The 22036-nt window shown below is 29.9% G+C and overlaps 2 protein-coding genes across 2 annotated transcripts; both read left to right on the forward strand.

Annotated features, from left to right (window-relative positions):
* Window positions 1–4298: 4298 nt before the first annotated feature.
* LOC123291622 lies at window positions 4299–5110 on the forward strand. The gene is made up of 2 exons (XM_044871972.1): window positions 4299–4473; window positions 4925–5110. The coding sequence occupies exons 1-2, from the start codon at window positions 4323–4325 to the stop codon at window positions 5098–5100; spliced, it is 327 nt and encodes a 108-aa protein (XP_044727907.1). The 5' UTR covers window positions 4299–4322; the 3' UTR covers window positions 5101–5110.
* A 2095-nt stretch (window positions 5111–7205) lies between these two features.
* On the forward strand, window positions 7206–8017 carry LOC123291623. Its single transcript, XM_044871973.1, has 2 exons — window positions 7206–7380; window positions 7832–8017. The coding sequence occupies exons 1-2, from the start codon at window positions 7230–7232 to the stop codon at window positions 8005–8007; spliced, it is 327 nt and encodes a 108-aa protein (XP_044727908.1). The 5' UTR covers window positions 7206–7229; the 3' UTR covers window positions 8008–8017.
* The last annotated feature ends 14019 nt before the right edge of the window (window positions 8018–22036 follow it).

The following is a 22036-nucleotide window of genomic DNA, read 5'->3' on the forward strand; positions in this document are numbered from 1 at the left end:
CTGGAACTGGAATTGTATATGTAATCAAAATACAGATAAACACAAGTGAAAACAAATAATTGAGTTAATTGTTAAAATACCATGTATAGATAGTGTTGATTACTCCGTCACATTACACATATATACATGTCACACATATATAACTGATATACCCATATAATACATATTATACAATTTGCGTTCTCACGGGTAAACAGTGATGTTTACGAAAAATGTTTCAAACAAAAGTTGTTTATTTTTTTATAAGCAACATTTTTTACATTGATTATTTGTTCTATCTCTAACGCTTTACAAGATGGGTCCTACGGACCAGAGGCCCAATTTACCTATGTTTCTCATTTACGAATGTGACCTGACTTTTTATGTCCTAAGCACGCTATAAAAATTTTAGCTTGATAACTCTTTCCGTTTTTGAGTTATCGTGATGACAGACGTACAGACGACAGACAGACAGACAGACAACCCGAAATGGACTAATTAGGTGATTCTAAGAACATCTTTACCAAAATTTTGTTCATAGCATCAATATTTTTAATCGTACAAACTTGGAACTAAGCTTAGTATACTTTGGTATATTTCATATACATGGTATAATAATAAACAGAGTAAATTATTATATAAACATATTATATCAATTTCCACCAAACAATAATAAATGAAAATATGATGAAAATTCTAATTATTTATTATTTATATAATTTTCATTTAAATTTCTTTATTTACCTTTGCGCTTATTAATTAAACTTAATAAATAAAAAAAAGATCAAATATGTAGTTAAATATTTACATTTAATTCTATAAATTATAAAAAACAAAAAATACTTTTTTACAGTTTGGGTATTACAGGACGCATGTGAAACAACTTTCGAAAATCATCAGCGATTCTTTCTTTTTAACACCTTTAAGCAGGATCCCTCACCAGTAATAGAAAAAAATAAATTAGTAGAAAATGATCCAAATTTTTAGTATGTTGTAGTTAACGATACATATTATTAAATCAAAAAAAAATTTGGGTATCTTATCGATCAATTAAGAGAGTAATTAATTAATTAAAAATACACTAAATAACATAGCATGATATGAGGATCATATGTTATTTAGTGTATTTTTAATTAATTAATTACTCTCTTAAATTAACTTCCCTTGTAACTTGTAATAAACAATGTAATATAATCTTACAATACAAGTCAACTTTGACTTGTACTGTAAGTCAATTTTGACTTGTACTACTTTTCTTTTTCGATTAATTTTAAAATTAGAGCTAAAGTGTTAATATAATACAAGTTATAAAAAGTATCATATATCTGAGACTTTGACATTTAAAAATTTGAAAAATATGTAAAAACTTTAATTTCTTTAAAAATATGTAATTTGTATATGAGTTGTATAATAGTACGATAACGTTTGTGTTTTCTGTATACACAAACATTCAATTAGAACAAACGAGACGGGGTTATATATATAGTGTCACTCACATAAAGCAGTAACGGAGTTGGTTACGTCCTAGATTGGGTAGGTGGAGAATCCGGGTTCAAGAACCAGTTTCTGTGTAATTTAATCGTTTATCTCTATTTGTTCAAATAGCGTAGGTTCAAATTAACCAAGCGATCATCCCATGCTGCAATATAACGTCTTTTTTTAGTTTTTTTAAACTATAAATTATTTTTGTTATGATTATAGAAGTTAAAATATAATATCAACATATAAAAAACCTAATTAAAAAATTTTTATTTTTGTTTATTTGTTCTAGTTGAAATTAAAATAAAATAGATATCAGATAATTAAAAAAAATCGTAGCGTAGGAACTGCGTTAGCTAAGCGAACTCCCTCAAAAATTGAAAAAATTCACATTTTTTTTAAAAATAGACTAGGTATTATAGCATTTTTAGTTTTTCAAAAATTTTTATTTCTGAAACTAAGCGAATAGAGAAAAAATCACACGAGCACTTTTTTACTTAAAACTGATTCAAAAATACATAAATTTTTGTTGTTGTGAAAAAATTCAAAATTTTGTACCTTGTTCATTTGTCGCTTTTTTTCATTAACGAACCTGGCTTTTCAAATACCAAAACCCTTCTTGACACCAAATTTTATTCAAATCGGGCTAAAATTGCGACCGCTTTAGAGGGTACAGATACAAAAATATGTGTAAAGATACATATATATCTAGGATTTTTGTCATCTATTGAAGAAACTTTTTCCAAATTCATTAGTACAAAAGCAATAGCTCCATTTCCTTTGGTAATTTGCTAAAAATACCAGGCCATTACCTGTCTATATTAACCTGTTTAGAGGATAGCAATGTTTGTAATACAATGATTATAATTAATATTTTGTTAAATCGAAATAATAGGTAATGTTTACAAATATGGAAAAAATGCTATTAAAAATATATTTAATTATACAATATTGGAATAAAAAAATTTTTCATTTTAGGATAAATAAACATAAAAATATATAATAGAAAATTATATGGATTGTTTATTATGATTTTTGTTATAATTAATTGTTTTAGATTCAAAACGAGCTGTTTTGATTATGATTTTTATGATTCAGAAGAAGGAATCCCCGACCAACTGAATTATTAATAACTAGCATGATACCCGCCCGCTTCGCTGGAGTAAAGATCACCGTGTTATAGCCTTCACCTCCCTTGCTCTCATTTATCTCAGTTCCAAAACACTTTAAAGTGGCATTGGGATTGTTTTACACCAGAAACAAAAAAAATAAAATAAAATAAAATAAGTCACAATGTAAGTTTATTAGAAAACCCTATTTGAACATATAGGCAAAAATTTTAACCCGTGTACTTTTTTTATTGAAATATTTAATTTTTGCCTTACAATGATGTTCATATATGGAGTGAAAGCAGTGAAATGTCAATGTTTTAATTATATATGAAAATATTTACTACAACATATCTTTATCTCTATATATTATAAATGCAAAAGTAAGCATGTTTGTTTGTTTGTTACGCTTTCACACTAAAACTAGCGAATGGTTTTTAATGAAACTGTACAGCAATATAGATCATACTTCAGAATAACACATGAGATATAATTTATAAAGATATATTAATTAAAAAAAAAAAGGAAAAAAAATAAAAAATTTATTTAACTTGACATTACCACAAATTACAGATTTCTGTAAAAGTAGTTACTTGGCATTACCATAAATTACAGATTTCTGTAAAAATAGTCAATATAAAATATTTCACGGACATCTTTTCTGATATACTCAATAAATAATTACGACTATTATACATTTTAAAAAATAGAATACCATACATATATTTTACCTGTGTAAAACAATCCTTACCATTATTTCGAGTGTTACAGAAAGGGGATAAGCGAGAGCAATCTGTATATCCTTTATTTACTTTCAATCTTTATTTACTTTTAAATCCAGCGAAGCCGGTGGGTACCAATCTAGTATCTTTATAAATTATAACGTTAAAACGATTCTCAATTTAGTTAGAGAAACGAATATATATAAGATGTCGCAGTGGAAGTCTTTTTGTTGATCGGACGGGTTATGGCGCGCAATTTCAAGAGAAGATCTACTAAATCGATATTAGTTATGTGAAGTTGGCTCTACTGTATTACAACTTAAAGTGTCAATAGTGATATTGAATACAACGTGTTGTGTGTCGACGATTGGATTAACGAAAAAGAAAACGTAAGTGATCTCAATTAAATTCAATTATGTTTATTTAATTTTTTTTTGTAAAATTTCCTTTAATGTTTCTACTATTCACAATTTTATTTTATTTATTTATTTTTTTTATCAAATGTATAGTAAACAAAAATAAACACTTAGCATAATTTATTTTGACACCTAACCTAAGAATTTTGTATTTGAAAAAAAATTAAAAAAAAAATTTAATATTTGTTTAAAAGGGGACATACGTTAGTACTAACATTGACAACAGTGGTTCCTGGTGAATTTGCTTCCAAATTAAAGCGCATACAGGCATTTATTATATTATTTTTCGTTGAATAAAAATATGTATGTATATTCGGACAAGAGCCATTTGCCGTAACAGCACGGGCGAGGTGTATGGGTCTTCGATTCAATTTAGATCGTCTTCGCCACCACCTAGCGCCGCGAAATGGAGAGTGGCTGACCCTTGTCGTTAATAGGCGGCTATTGGCCAGCACCAAATTGACAAGGGCCACTCGACGGCTTGACTAATAGATCCACCAGGAATCACCACGCATTAAAAAAAACTTAACTAATATGATTTCCTAATTTTAAAATGTTTGTTACACCTCCAACCTTTTATTAATGTCATTTTTTTTTTTTTCAATTTATTTTAGAATATGTCCTTTTTGGCCGGCAAATTAATTGATAAAGAGGCAAAAGATAAATACAACTTACATAGTCATTCACGAATGGAACCGGGGGTTGAACAACCGGACGGCCAGGAGAGAACGCAGCAGCACACAGCGGAATCACTGGGTGATCCTCGAGGTATACCAGATTTTCTTGCATAATTTGTGTTGATCGAATCGGCCTGCATGCGGTGGTGTTGCCGCTGATGGGCGATGTTGAATTTCCAAACAACAAAAGATGAAATAACCATGCGGTCGTCCACTCGAAACTTGTATCAGCAGGAACTCCACGTGAATATTTATCGTTTTTATTTTAATTTGTTTTTGTTTTATTGTTCCTATTTAATCATTCGTTGTCGATTCATTAACTATAACACGATGTTGGTCCAGTTTTAATTTATGTTCGATTTTATTTTATTTGTTTAATGATCGTCGTCGATTGATTAATTTTAATCCACCACGAATGAATATATTCCGAGCTCTTAACTTGCTCGATGCAAAGGTTGAAGTATCTTCTTTTTTCATCAAGAAAACCATCAGGTCACTTGTTGACTCGTTGTTTTTGTTTTTTTGTTTTTTTTTTTTTATAGTGCCTGGTGCCGCCGTGATCCAATCACGACCTTTCGCGCCGTGTTTACCGCCTGCGATGCTGCGTGCGATTCTCTGTTTGTGCGTCGTGTGCCTGGCCATCCGGGTATCCACTTTCGGCCATTTTTTTATTTTTATGATTTGTAATGAAAAAAAATTGTATTTTAATTTTAAATAAATTTTAAATATTTTACTGACATTTTGTTTTTTTTTTTTTTGTAAATTTTTTTCTTTTTTTTGTTCGGTGGGTATAATGTAGCCTAAGCCGAACTCCTTGTGTGAAACCAAAATATGAGTATCGTCTCATCCACCCCCACTGGCTAAAATGCTACGGCATTTCCTCTACTCTTTCATTATAGGGCTTAACGCTTCAATGTGGGCTTTATATCGCGTACGAGTTGTCTACGCACTCGAGCTCACATGAGATTGGTGACGTGGTAAAGGGACATTATTATGTTTCTGATGGCTTTGGGGACGGAAATTCGTCTTAGGCGATGTTTCCCCACGAGTTTCACCAGGAGGTCAGATTTGAGGGCATATCCTGTGACATCTTCCCCAGATTCAATTCTGGAGAGGATGAGTCTATGCTCTTCATCTTCCTCCTGATGTTTTCGCAGAGAGGCACGGCTTTGGGGACGGAAATTTTCTTAGGCGATGCTTCCCCACGAGTTCCACCAGGACGTCAGATTTGAGGGCATAACCTATGACATCCTCTCCAGATTCAATTCTGGAGAGGATGAGTCCATGCTTTTCATCTTCTTCCTGATGTTTTCGCAGAGAGGCAAGGCTTTGAGGCACTTCGTCCAAAAGGTGAATTTTAGCGTCATCAGAAGGTGATAGGGTTTCTAAAGGTTTTTTTTTGTGTTTTTGGAGGTTTTGTAATGACCCTGAGCGTGGGGCGATTGGAGAATATTTCGGCTTAGACTACATAACCACTCACCCATATTTATTAATTGGTTCTCCATGGCCTGAAGACGGTGTTGGTTGTCAGCATGTCAGCACTAAGTTCGGTTTGGGTTCTTATAGGGTTAAACACACGTGATGGAGGAGATTGATGTGTCGAAGTTGGTGGGGCTGTTGACGTTGAGGCTGTGGTAGCTGTTGTTGATGTCGATGTTGAAGACGCCGTCGTGAAATCGAGCCATGGAAGTTGGTTGACTACTGTAGTTGGCGTCGGTGCGATGGGTACTGGCGGGTGTGAATATGCGTCCGCTCCTGGTGCCCGGCATGTTAGACTCCACGATTGTTCAACGATTATATATGTAAGTGTTATAGAAAACAGAAAAAGATTTGTAGAATTAAGCTTAATTAAAGTTAAAAAAAAAATATTGAAAAAAATTAAATATACAGGATTATACGATTAATAGTTGTTTATTTTCAAGTTGTCTTAGATAACGCCGTTTGAAAATTACGCCATTCACCAAACGCTCTGTTACCATAAAACGATTCTCAATTTAGTTAGAGAAACGAATATATATAAGATGTCGCAGTGGAAGTCTTTTTGTTGATCGGACGGGTTATGGCGCGCAATTTCAAGAGAAGATCTACTAAATCGATATTAGTTATGTGAAGTTGGCTCTACTGTATTACAACTTAAAGTGTCAATAGTGATATTGAATACAACGTGTTGTGTGTCGACGATTGGATTAACGAAAAAGAAAACGTAAGTGATCTCAATTAAATTCAATTATGTTTATTTAATTTTTTTTTGTAAAATTTCCTTTAATGTTTCTACTATTCACAATTTTATTTTATTTATTTATTTTTTTTATCAAATGTATAGTAAACAAAAATAAACACTTAGCATAATTTATTTTGACACCTAACCTAAGAATTTTGTATTTGAAAAAAAATTAAAAAAAAAATTTAATATTTGTTTAAAAGGGGACATACGTTAGTACTAACATTGACAACAGTGGTTCCTGGTGAATTTGCTTCCAAATTAAAGCGCATACAGGCATTTATTATATTATTTTTCGTTGAATAAAAATATGTATGTATATTCGGACAAGAGCCATTTGCCGTAACAGCACGGGCGAGGTGTATGGGTCTTCGATTCAATTTAGATCGTCTTCGCCACCACCTAGCGCCGCGAAATGGAGAGTGGCTGACCCTTGTCGTTAATAGGCGGCTATTGGCCAGCACCAAATTGACAAGGGCCACTCGACGGCTTGACTAATAGATCCACCAGGAATCACCACGCATTAAAAAAAACTTAACTAATATGATTTCCTAATTTTAAAATGTTTGTTACACCTCCAACCTTTTATTAATGTCATTTTTTTTTTTTTCAATTTATTTTAGAATATGTCCTTTTTGGCCGGCAAATTAATTGATAAAGAGGCAAAAGATAAATACAACTTACATAGTCATTCACGAATGGAACCGGGGGTTGAACAACCGGACGGCCAGGAGAGAACGCAGCAGCACACAGCGGAATCACTGGGTGATCCTCGAGGTATACCAGATTTTCTTGCATAATTTGTGTTGATCGAATCGGCCTGCATGCGGTGGTGTTGCCGCTGATGGGCGATGTTGAATTTCCAAACAACAAAAGATGAAATAACCATGCGGTCGTCCACTCGAAACTTGTATCAGCAGGAACTCCACGTGAATATTTATCGTTTTTATTTTAATTTGTTTTTGTTTTATTGTTCCTATTTAATCATTCGTTGTCGATTCATTAACTATAACACGATGTTGGTCCAGTTTTAATTTATGTTCGATTTTATTTTATTTGTTTAATGATCGTCGTCGATTGATTAATTTTAATCCACCACGAATGAATATATTCCGAGCTCTTAACTTGCTCGATGCAAAGGTTGAAGTATCTTCTTTTTTCATCAAGAAAACCATCAGGTCACTTGTTGACTCGTTGTTTTTGTTTTTTTGTTTTTTTTTTTTTATAGTGCCTGGTGCCGCCGTGATCCAATCACGACCTTTCGCGCCGTGTTTACCGCCTGCGATGCTGCGTGCGATTCTCTGTTTGTGCGTCGTGTGCCTGGCCATCCGGGTATCCACTTTCGGCCATTTTTTTATTTTTATGATTTGTAATGAAAAAAAATTGTATTTTAATTTTAAATAAATTTTAAATATTTTACTGACATTTTGTTTTTTTTTTTTTTGTAAATTTTTTTCTTTTTTTTGTTCGGTGGGTATAATGTAGCCTAAGCCGAACTCCTTGTGTGAAACCAAAATATGAGTATCGTCTCAACGTAATTGGTTGTGGCGCCATTAGAGTCCCTTCACTTTAAACAAAAATCACCAACACCGTTTAGTTTTATCAAAACCAAACCAAATTTTTAATTATCGTCATCAAATCTTTTACGAAGTGCACTTGAAAAAAATTCCAAAATCAATTTTACCCGTTGTTAAAAACAATCTTTTTTCTTTTATTTAATATTAATTATGAATATTTATCAACCAAGATATTACAATTAATTATATCTATTAATATCCATCACAAATTATTAATAATTGAATAATAATATTATTATTATTGATTATATTATAAAGTAATATAATAAGACATTTGTATTATATTTAACTATTAATTAAATATACTTGTTCATTCATAATGTTTTATTAAATTGTTTTTTAAGTGTGATTAATTGTTCTTTTATTAATTATTATCTATAAATTATGGCATTATAAAACAATTTTTAAAATAAAAATTAAATTATCATTGTGGGAGAGTAGATAGAACATTATAGTATGAAGATAGGACGTCATTCAATCATTCAATCTTGTCGTCAGGTTAATAAGTTTTTGAGTCGCTTTGGAGCATTTTCTTGAATTTTCGTGTACATATGAATGAGAAGCAGTTTTAGATAGATGTTAGAATGAAAATTGATTAAAAAGTAAACCATAAATGCTTTGCTGTTATGTGCTACTACAAATCTTTTCATACTAAAAACTATCGGTTACCAAAATTCAATGGTGACATCCTCAAATTACCTTCTCTTGTAACTTGTAACAAACAATTTAATATAATCTTACAAGACAAGCCAATTTGGACTTGTACTACTTTTGTTGTCCGATTAATTTTAAAATTAGAGCTAAAGTGTTAATACATACATATTTTTTGTTGTCAAAAAATTTAAAGTTTTGTTTATCAGACCTAAAAAAGAATTTTAGCATTAGACATTGCAGGCTAGCCATTTTTGAGTAATTCAATATAAAAATTCTAAATCTTAAAAAACGATTACCTACCACCCTCTATGCACAAGCCTGTTGTTTCATGGTACGAACGTGTACTGACAAGATGCTTTAGATGGATTGAAAAAAGATATTTACTTATACATGGATGGCGTTGTGTCTCTTAATTTAGTTAAATTTTAACAAAAGTGACTCTTGAAAAACTTTTTAGGCCAACATAACGATTGTCAAATCTCTTTATCCAGACTATAAATACCTCCAATAGGAGTCAAGTGGATGATTCAACATTTTACACCTAAAATGGTTCATACCATTTTAACTTTTTTTTTATTCCACTATTCTGAACAGTTAAAATTAGAATATTAATAGGATTTTCGAAAATATTCCCTGACCGGGAAGAATATGAATACCTATAACATATCCAAATTTCAAATCGATAAAGTAAAGGGTATAATCGCAGTGCTTAAAATTCATTTGTTAAAATTCAACATTAACCATTTTTATCTGGAAAACTAATTTTCTTTTAAAAATTGTTTTTCCACCAATGAATATTTAAAAGGATTCTTTAAAAAATAAGGTTCGCGTCAATCAAAGAATGCTTCACGCCAATCAAAAATTTGTACATAATAGCCTTAAAGTTTTAATGTACTTTGCTAACTTGTTCTCGCTATCATTTTTTCAACATTTAGATAAACGCAATGTACATAGCGTCACAAATACATATCGATTACAATTATTTTAGAAATTGATCGATGATACAATTATTAATATGATACAAGCCGCCAATATTGTGAAAATATTTTAGTTTTTCATGTACACATATCAGTTTTCATCATAATTTATCAAAAATTTTTGTTTTAACGTGCAACATCTTTTTACTTTTATCTAAATTGTGTTTAATTAATTGATTGAAAATTTTCGTTTAAATTCAAAAAAATGAAGGACTTTTTTCGAAATGTAGTTAAAGATTCAATTTTAATGTTTGATGTTATTTGAAAACTGGAAGCATAAAGAGATAAAATTATTCATTGCAAATTTTAAAATACCATTTTTAATATAGCAACCTTGTCTTTTGAAAGAACGGGATAGTATGCATCAAATCCGGTAGTTCCGATTTTTGCAGACTTGTTTATGACGTTGGTCTAAAGAATAATACAAGTTTGTGACCTCGAGCGCCGAATGCAACTTCATCAAAAATCGAAAAGTTGGAGAAAAATTTGGATTTTGGCGATTATTACCCTAAAGGATTAGTTTTTTGATGGAACCCTTTCAAAAAGTTATTAAAGTACACTAAATTTTCTTCAATATGAAATGAGAATGGACTCTGTAGAACCAACAGTTTCCAAGGTAAAGAACTTTTATCTTATAAGATTTTTAGCAGATTTGTTTATGATGTTGTTATAATGAATAATCCAAGTTTGTGACCTCGAGCGACCAAGGCAACTTCGTTAAAAATCGATAAAACCCGTAAAATTTCAAATTTTTTTCAGATTTTGGCAATTATAGCCCTAAAGGGCTAGATTTTGAAATACTTCCCTTTCCCTGAGAGTTCCCTTTCTCGTATGTGTGTAAAAATATTATTGATTAAACTGAAAATAATATTCACAATTTTCAATACGCCTACATGTGGCAAACTATGTAGCACAACTAAAAGAATAGCATGAGGAAGAAGAAACAGCTTATTAAATATGTTATTAAAAAACGAGAATAAGGTAAACATGTTGTTTTAGCAGAGTTATCATGCGCATTGATAAACCCGGTCAACTTTGGAGCGCTGTAACTACGTTAAAAATTAACAAAAATTAATAAAATTTTCATGGGAAAATGTTCATAAACGTATTCTCTATAATATTGCTCTGATCTAATTTTATGATAAAATGACAGGAAAAAAAGTTATTAAACAAAAAAATTTTTGACAAAATTTTGTCACTTTTTTGCTCATAACTTTTTAAATTTTAAGTTTATTGCAAAAAATCACATAAACAAAATTGTAGTCACGACAATTTGCTACAAATTATGCCTTTACAAATTTTTGGAGAAATCAATAGTTTACAAGATACAGCTAAAAATATGTTTCCACCCCTTTTTTCAAAATGGCGGGCGGGGGATAAGGACCCCAACTCCACAAATTTGGGGTTAAGGTTGTATTGACCCCTCCTACATGTTCCACAAATAAAATCGTGTGCTCCAAAAAAATGTTCAGTCAATGTAACATTTCAATGGACTAAATGGCTTATATAGAGCTATTTTTAATAAATGTGTCATATTTGCAATACATGATATGTGGCATGGTACCAGAAGTAAATGTTTTTTTGTGACCTGAACGTGTTGAGTGGGAAACTTTAGTTATAGTACTAGGGTAGGCTATAGAGCCCATTGTGGTACCATATATGTGTTTTACCACCTTTCGGTTGATAATTTCATTTATCAGCTGCCCAATTTCAGAGGCTGAGTGCACCTCCTTCATGCATATACCATGCCCTATCCACCCCATCACAACGATTAATTAAATTAATTTTGTTGCGATGGCGGGAATCAAACCAGCCCCCAAGCATACCGCGGACGGAATAAGTTACGCCCTAACCAACTGAGCTAATAGGGCGACACAAAATTTCAAAAAAGGGATACGACAAAAAATTATTTTTATTTTCCCTATTTTATTTTATAACAATCGATTATAAAATTAAATTCAACCTTTTGTGGTGCTAAATGATTTCAATATATAGATCGTGAGCTAACAATTTAGCAATGATTCTTTTAGTCTGTCCTTTTCATTCAAGTGCGTGAGTTTTCTTTAATTGGACGAGCAGTTAGTTAGACTAAGAAAGAAAACATTTGTAATTCATTTTTTCACATTTGCTATAAATCATTTATTCCGAAACAAAAGTTAATTGTGATTTTAAAATGAAAAAATCTAATATAAATAAAGTTCCAACCTAAGCCTGAGTGTTAAATTTTCCATGCTTCTATTTTCACATTTAAATAACGTTTTCCAGCTTGCCATTTACGTTGATACGAAGTCATTGATAACGTAATGGTTAGGATAGGTTGTGTTATATTGGCTGTCCACGAAGGACACACTTAGGCTATAGAGTCCATTGTCATACTTTATATGTGTTTTACTATCTTTCCGCTAATAATTTCATTTATCTGCTCCTTCATTTCAGAAGTTGTGTGCACCTCCTTCATGAATATACATGCACTTCACCAGCCCATCACAACTATTAATTAAATTAATTTTTTTTCGAAGGCGGAAATCGAACCCGCTACCCTAAAGATCTAATAAGGCGACTTGAAAACGTAATATGAAAAAACAAAGTATTATGCTGAAAATAACTTTCGGCATATAAATTTTAGACAAGGAGGCGTCGTAAATCCGAGAATATTTTTGTACTTCTTATTGCAATACTTATCTTTGCCAATCCTCCAAATGGTAGACCAAAAGCAAAATAGATTTTCGTTTCATCTTAGGCTTACGGTCTAAATTTAGTAGGCTTTCTTTAAAATGACGAAGGGCTTGTTGTTTTTATATATGTCAAAACTATTCATCGTTTTGATGAAAATTGATTGTTTTTGCCTTTAGGTACAAAAATACATACCATTATCCTGAAACAAAAGAAAATGCGTATTAATGTTTAAAACAAAATATGTTTACATATTATATATTATTTGAATTAATAACATCAATATTTTCCAGAGAGAAAATCATTTTTGAAGGATTATGTAATACATTAGATATAGTTACAAAATTATAATCTGATAATGTATTGAGAGTAATTTACGAATAATCGTTAGATTTATTCCCTCAGATATCTCAGAAATTAAGTTATGGAAAAAAATTTTTCTTGAAACTGTCTTTATTGCTTGTTGAGTATTTTTTAAATATTTTCTTTCCCTCTAAGTTTTAATTTAAAAAGTATGAATACAAATTTTTTCGAAAAAACCGACACCAAAGAATGTGCAAAAAAGTTATATCTAAAATGTAATTTTGAAGTACCGACTTCAATGATCTTCCTTGTGAGCAATAACGCTTAGAAGTCGACGCTTACCAAATCCGATGTTAAAAATGAATTCATTGGCATCGATTTTAAAGCGTAATTTCTCACATGGAAATTATTAATTGGTAGGTACTTCACCTTTTTTCTTTGAAGTCGGATTTTTTTTTGCAAAAATTTTTAATCATTCGTTGTAAATTGACATACAGAGAATGAAAATATTTGAAAACTACTCAACAAGCAAAAAAGATTTTCAATAAATTTTTTTGATAATTCTTATATATTTCGTTTTATTTTTTGGATTTGGCTCTTTAAGGTTTGATGAAGACAGTAGATGTGCGCATAAATCAAAAAGCGTGTGACCCTCTCAAAAATGACTTTTAATAAATTAAGGTAGGACAAATAAAACATTTAAAAAAAAACAAAATTTCAAAAGTGCAAAAATGTATGCATGCGAGTCGTGAACTGGTACAAAAAGTACAGAAAACTCCTGGAACAGCGGAGATGCGGTTTTATTGAGGAAATGATCGCATTTCGTGGAATTAACAGTTTGGAAGATGACGTTTTAGTAAAGAAATTAACAAACAACCATACAAAACACGATCGGAAAACATAGCCGGGTAAAAATGGGTATGACACGTCCGTGCATCAGGACAAACTTTGAACACTTCTACTCTTAATAGCGTATTTTTCAGCCAGCGTAGCCCGTTTTTCTGTCAGTGCTGCTTTTATTTTGTGTTTAATAAAAAAACAATAAGTGTTGCGTTTTATTTTTGCTGAATATATAACCCATGTATATGCAATTTTTATATGCATTTTTTTCCAATAAATAATTTCACCATTATAAAAATATTTCAAATGAAAACATTTTCATTATAAACATGATGTATTTATAAGTAGTCGAGTTTTTCTTTCAGTATTAAATAATATAATAATATCTTGGTTATAACAAACAACAATGCTAAAGAATATCATAAATCGCTTTAACGTCGTACATAAGTCATTTGGACGGGTATCTTAATGAAAATAAAACATACAATTTAATTCAATCTACCTTACAACCAACAAACCAACCAACCATATGTGAAACTTGTGGTAGTATAATATTATACGAGAAACATTATTATGTGCTGAACAAATCTACGTCATACAAACAGAAACCTTAACGAAAACTTGAAGGAATAGCGGTTCGGACTAAATTTATTTTTTATAACTTCAGATTTTCACTTCACGAATTGAAAAGTGAACTTGATTTTTAACAAGTGAAATTTGAAAAATTTAAAAAAAACCCGAAATGCGATTAAATCCTTGTAAACCGATTTTTGGAAACTTAGCTATAAAATGTTCTCAATCAAGTCGGTTCGACCGTTTAGGCGCTACGATGCCACTGAGAAACACAAAGACACACAGATAAACACTTTACACTTATAACATTCCTTCTTAAATCAATATCGATGTTTATATGGTTTTTTATTATTTAAATATATTACGGGCTGTACAAGATTATGACAAAATATAAATACAATTCAATTGAAATAACAATTAATATACAATCATATGATTTGTGGATAGTATTTGTATTTACATAAATTTCAATGTAGTTGTTATATACCAGCACTAATGTTACACAATACGTCAGCTGTATAGCTACAGATATACTGTTATGAGCATGAGATGCACTGTTATGAGCGTGCGGGACGCAAACGCACGAGATTTTACCCAAACAAAAAGCGTCTTACGTGCACAGCACAATCGCACAGCATGTCGGCGCTCGCACAGCATGTCGGTGACGCGAATCTATATCATTTTCTCTACCAAAAGTGCCCAACGTCGCTTGTGCCAAACTTTTTCTAAATTTTGCTGAAAATTCATACTTCACCAGTTTTTATAGCTATTAAAATACTTGTAAGATTTAAAACAAAAAATATGTAATTGATAGAAATCGTTCCTTAAATTATTCTGAAAGAGTAAGTGCTTATTATTCATGCTGAAAGGCTGCATGTTTTTTTTCCAATCTTACAAGTATTTTAATCGCTATCAAAAGTTACCAAGTATGGATTTTTAGGATCATTTAGAAACAATTATAAATCTGTATGTTGTCTTATCCTCCATAAGGATTGGAGAAATTATTTTATACTTTTTAGTCCGTTATAAAAACAACGTACATAGTAGTTTATTATTCTATTTAAAAACATTTATTTAATTTATAACGGTTGAATATGAAAAGCGGCGTAGAATAAATAAATATAATGGTAAATAGATTATAGTTCCGATCGTGAGCTCTTTTTAAATTTAATTGTAAGCATAAAAAAAGTTTTAAACTAAGTTTATTTTTAATTTTACGTAGAGGAGTTTCTTGATATGTTGCCGAATATCAAGAGACGGTTTATATTGTAGATCTTATTCTACATCTTCCAATACACAATAAACGTATTGCCCGTAAAACGAAACGCTTACAATAATTTACCAAAAGACTATAAACAAAATAAACCCTTCTACAGTCATTAATTTAACAGTCTGTGTTTATGACGAAAATGAAGACTAGTAGGGTACTACACCATAGAGTTACTATATTACTTATTTTAAAACGTTTTTCTTTCATATTATATACAAGGCGAGTCAATTTAATCGGTACTGGTTACATAAAATTGAATTTTAGTCAATTAAAAGTAACCTAGGTTCCTAGCCGAGAAAAGAAATTATAAAATTGTTCCTAATAAAATTAATTATCTTTTGTGAATCATTAGCTTTTCTTATAGCTCAGACCTCCAGATGAATTTTAAGGCTGCACTTAACGACTGATTGTTTATCCCCCTTGTTGCGCCAATAAATATGAACGGATCAAGAGTAAAACATATCCTATAAAAATTCAAAGTTTTAAAATGACAATTTATTAAGTATTCGGCGAAAACAAAGTTTCTTACACATTGTATCAATTTGTTGAAGCTATCAAAACCTCAAGTAATTTAAAATTAAAATATATATATATATATATATATATATATATATATATATATATATATATATATATATATATATATATATATATATATATTATTTAAATAATATGCAATATTCAAATTAAAATCAATAAAAACTATTTTGAGAGTTAAAAACCGTTTTACAATATCTTGGTCAATATTTATGTTTAAGAATTGATCTTATTTTCAAAATATCAAAAGTTTTCTCAAATATTATTGCTCCATAAACACTGAAAATATTTTAGTAGTCCTGACTGGCTACAACTCTACAAAAATCGTTACCTACACCAATATTATGGTCCCATTCTCTAGAAATGTATTCAATTTTCGAAAAATGTTTCAAATAAAAAATACCTTCTGATGAGAAACAAAATTCCAATTCGTGCATTATTAAGTCTAGTCTTTATATTATCCAATGACCATTTTGTGGTTCATGTACAAGTAAGTATCTCTTAAACAATTTTCAAGTTTAAAAAATGAATTGCATCTTATTTATTTATTGTACATACATTAGAGCTGACTGGCCAGCTTTGTCCTAATATTTAACTGATTGACTGATATAACTGTTATTTATATGCAATATACAACCTTTATAACATTTTTGAACTTTAGTAAATTCATTTTATTACCACGTCAATCTTAACCGATTTGAGAGCATGTATATGACACCTGTTCTACCGTTCCCTTGACTGCCTGTAATGTTTGGGTGTACACAACTACTATAACCAATCCTGGCTCTTATAATCCAATAAGATACATCGTTCAAACTCAAACATTTCTGTCTGATCTATTTTTTATATAGCAAGTATATTTTAAGAAAATTTTAGATGTTGATATCGATTTAAATGACTCAACGTGTATATTTTATTACTTCATGTACACAACATAAATGCCGTAATTTTATGTGAATAACTTTACGTGTAAACCCAAGTATTTGTAACGGTGTTTATTTATAGTAAACAGTAAACAAAAAGAATAACAGTTTCTCATTCAGAGTGGGTGTCAAATCAATCTGGTCAAATATACCGTTCAGTGTTACAGAAGACAGGATTGAATAATTTATGTTAAAGGTCAAAAGGTTGAAGGTAACATTTAAATAAAGGAATATAAAAATTTTATATTAGTTTATAATCTTTGTTGAATAACTATAAGAGAGTTCCGTAGTAAAATCCTCTTTTTTTGACATTGGATTGATAACTTATATATATGTGTCTATTAACTAATTAAGCAACTTTCTTAGTTTGCGCATTGTTAATAACATAGTTCATTTTTATACTTCCATTAACAAAAAAGTTTTGCAAAAATTTCTTTAAATGACCATCTATCATCATTAGTATCAGTTGAAGCTCATTTTGTTTGCAAAAGTCTAGGGAAAAGTGATACGCAACTGAATATTAGAAATTGGATGAAAATGACATAACCTACGAAAAGCATTTAAGGAAAAAAAGTTGCCATGCGAATGTTAATCGTGTCAGACGTCCTTAACGATGCTAAGGTTGATATATGTACTGCCATGATTCCAATTATGAAAAATTGAATTAAATGAAATAAGAACTTCGAAATCAATGAAATTCAAAATTTCTTTAATTGCGACAGAATGTAAAACTTTCTGAAATGTGGGCCCACTTATGGCATTATAAGTTTTACGTTGTATTTTACAACAAAATCATCCAAATTAAAAATGGCCTTTAGATGATTGTTTAAATAGAATCCGATAAAATGAAGAAAAGTTTGGGTTATTAATTTCACCTTATTGAAGTTTTATAACCGAAAACTCATAGGTCACCCTTGACCACACTAATAATCTTTGATAGTTTGCCGTGGTCATTTAAAAAGTCGTAGCTTTAATTATTTTTCAAGTTTTTTGTAGAGCTTTTAAATTTCTTTGGAATAAATTGTTGTTTAAAAAACTAAAAAAAGACGCATTTGTAACTAGTTAAACTAACAAAAAATCATTTTATCATAAAAAACCATTAGGTTGATAAATTTCATTTTTATAAACTTTTTTTGAGAGATATTGGTAAAAGTAAAATCCTTATAAAATAGCGTGAGGTGCTTTTTAGGATAATTTTTCTTTTTTTTTTTTTTTAAATTTAATTTATATTTATCTCTTTATTTTTTAAATGAATTATTTTCTACTTTTCAGTTCAGCTAGTTACAAAAGCGTGTTTTTTTTTAACTATTATTTATTCTCTACTTTTTTGTTCAGCTAGCTGCAAAAGCGAGTTTTCTGGTTTGTTTTTAATTATCTTATATATTTAAACGAGCAATTCTTGTATATATATATATATATATATATATATATATATATATATATATATATATATATATATATATATATATATATATATATATATATATATATATATATATATATATATATATATATCAACGATCTTGGAAATGACTCCAACGATTTTCATGAAAATGAGTATGTAGGGGTTTTTTGAGGCGATAAGTCGATCTAGCTAGGTTTCATTTATCAGAAATGTCGTTTTATCCGTCTTTTCATGAAAAATTGAAACATACAATGTAAAATAGGACTGTGCCTGACATCTATTGGTGTATAACGTAGTTAATGAAATACAATGCAAATTATAACATAACAAAAAGGAGGCGTTTGAGTAGTCTAAACTCTAAAGTGAAAAATATGACTCTTGCTGACATCTATTGGCGAATAACCGAGCAAAGCTCGGTCATCCAGATATTTACTTATTAATATAATAAATATTAAAAGTTATCTGCGCTTCCGCCAGAATTATATATATTTTTGTAGTGGGTGAAATTGACGCTCAAAGATTTCGTGACAAAATACCAAACTATTATTAAAATTGTGTTAAAATACACATTCTTATGATATGAGAAAGCTAAAAATTCGAGACAATGAAGTTGATATTAACTCCAGTTTTAGATCAGTTTGGATGGTCCATAATCAATTTTTTCTAAAAACAGATTAAAAATGAATTTTATTTATATGAACTATAAAATTTTGTGTTTTGATATCAATTTGGAAGTATTTTCAACAACACAAAGAATTGATACGGACTCCTCAAAATAAATATTACGAGGGCATCCTAGTTACACAATTTATAATAAGTACCTACCAATTTCTATATTTGATAATATTTATTTATATCATAAATAAATTTTAGAGTGAATTATTTAAAAAAAAAAAAAAATGTAGATATTATATAATGGCACAAGTACATCGAAAAGTACTCTTTTTGAAACGATCATAAAAGTATATTTATCGTTTTATATCGTAATAAATTTCATTGATAAATTAAGGAGCCCCTTGATATCATTAAATCAAAAATATTTACATAAAATCCTTTTTTATACATTTATATTAATAAAAAATCAATAATTACTGTTAAGAATACACATGTTAAGTTTCAAAATGGTATTTGATCGTTTCACTGCGCAAACGAACTGGGAACCACATTAATCGATACGTTGGTCCTTCCAGTTCTATCAATCAATCAATGTTCTATTTAATGGATTTTGTGCTATATGAATACGAGTTTAACAATATTAATGATTTTACTCAAATATTAATTTTGGGTTTTCCGAAAAATTTTGACGCCTCTCTGTGCTAACGTGAATATCAATTGATAGTGCAGCTTTTACAGTTTCAAACGATTTTGATCATTTGAAATGCATGGCGTTGAATACAATGCTGGTATGGTATAGAGACAGAAACTATACTGTCTATGTTAGCATAAGTAATATTACATTATTGAATAGGGTTATTCACTAGATGTATTGTGGGTATCGCCAGCCAGCATGGGCCTGACGCCCATACTGCATTGACTCGTCGCCTTAAATAGTTATTTCTATTCGAATTCTAAATATAATTTTGTACGACATATTTGGGGAAAGGTGTAGTACCTACAACCAAAATTAAAGCCATAAATTTTTATTTCTAGCCAAGCATTAAAACATCATAATGGAAATTGTCTCTGTTAATAGCATTTTTATTCCGTGACACAATGTTTTGTTTTTTAGAAGTTTAATATCGAACAACTATCGATTAAAACGTCTGAATAATGGTGCATGATGTGTGAACCATGGTAATACATCAAATTTACCGTGACTCACACCATAATTTACCTATCATCTTCCACTCCGACTGTATCTTCAACATCTAGGTAATCTTTACAGTTCACTCTAGAGCAGACATGGGCAAATGGGACTTACAGAAGTCCCTCGGACTCTTTACTTAAAATACGATTAAGACAGAGAGATAACATTTTTTCTACCTATTTCATTGCTATGAGAGAAACTGAGAGTCATATACCCGTCTCGCTTCCTCCTCTATGAACAATGTGCAATTGGATAAAGAGATATACAATAAAGTTTATGGCACACAATAAAGTTGACACCCAAAAATGGTGACTCCGACTTAAAATACCTCGCCCATGCCTGCTCTAGATAACAAAATCGTATTTATGAGTCTTTTTCCCAACTTATACTTAAATAAAACACAATATAACAATTATAAAATTTGTTGCTTAGGTAAATATCAGCATGTGTTCATGCTAAATTATGTTGCTAGATTCAAAATACATCACTTTAAAATTAAAATATGGTACAACAACTTATTAACCCACCAATGACTAATGATTTCCTCTGCGTTTTATTTATAAACACTATGCTATTGTCAGCTTGTAACTAAGTACTCAATTAAAATGCAATGCAAAATCACATTAACATTAAATCTTCATCCTACTTGTATTCTAAGAAAATATCCTCATATCTATACAAAGATTCAAGGTACATGTGACTAACAACTAAAATAGAAAATGTGAAAAATATATGGAAAAATTATTTATACACGCATAACAATAATTAATATCCAATGTTTTGTAGCTGTATGTTCCACAAATAAGAAAATATTGCGTCACGCAAGGAAGGTGGATGTCATTATTTACATTACAGTCAGGTAGGATATTTGTATTCTGAAAAAGACATCGTAAACATTTAAAATAAATCAGTTTTTATGTCTTCTCTTATTTATTAATTTTTCATTAAGTGGCTCACTGACTATATGCCATAGTTGTTCTACGCTTTCTTCACAATATTCTAACATGTATCCTACGTGTATATCATAAATAATATACAGAAAAAGAATTTTCAATGTGGAAGAATGTTTTTAAAATGTTAATTTTTTTTTTTTGTGTGTCGAAATTATTTCCGGTCGAATAAAAAATGATTATATAATAAAAAAAAAAATTTCGTTCTATTTTATTATTTAAGAGTGTAGGAAATTACATCAATTTTTTTCATTTATTAATTTGCATTTTTTTGTCATCGAGTTTTTCAATCACATTTTTCTTTTTTAAATTGATTTTCATTAAAAACAAAAGGAAAGATTGTCATGTATTCTTAACTATTTTAACATTTAACTTGATTTTATTTGTGTTTAAGGCCGTTAATTCAAAATTCACAAAGAGAGTCTTGAGATACTATTCATAAATTGTTAAATAAATGCCCGTGTTCCAAATTACTATACATGTATTGATAAATGGTAGTCTAATTTGGCAGGTTGTCTAATTTGGAATTACTGACGAAACGGTCCACTTCCCGTTTAATGGTACAAATTTTTATCGCCAGATTTGATTTTGAATATTTTATTGGCATTAAAAATGGTAAGTTCAGTATTGCCATCTGGTAGTCGAAATTGTAACTACTGAATTCGGGTCTTTTTCTGGTTTTTATAAGTACGAATTATTATCGCCAGTTGGCGAGTTGAAACTCCCAGTTATCAAAAGTTGACTTTATTGGAAACAAAAATATTTTCGCGTTTCCTTGGAATTTAACTTTAATAAAAATTGGAAGTTACTCTTCATAAAGATTCGAAAAAAACAAGAAATATTTTCGATTTGGAATTATGTTTATAATGTTAACTCGACCCAAAAATTCGAAAAATTGGTTTTCTTTGATGATTTTTTAATGATTGGCAAAATAAAATATGAAG

Source organism: Chrysoperla carnea, chromosome 2 (assembly GCF_905475395.1).
Source record: "Chrysoperla carnea chromosome 2, inChrCarn1.1, whole genome shotgun sequence".
NCBI classification, from domain to species: Eukaryota; Metazoa; Arthropoda; class Insecta; order Neuroptera; family Chrysopidae; genus Chrysoperla; species Chrysoperla carnea.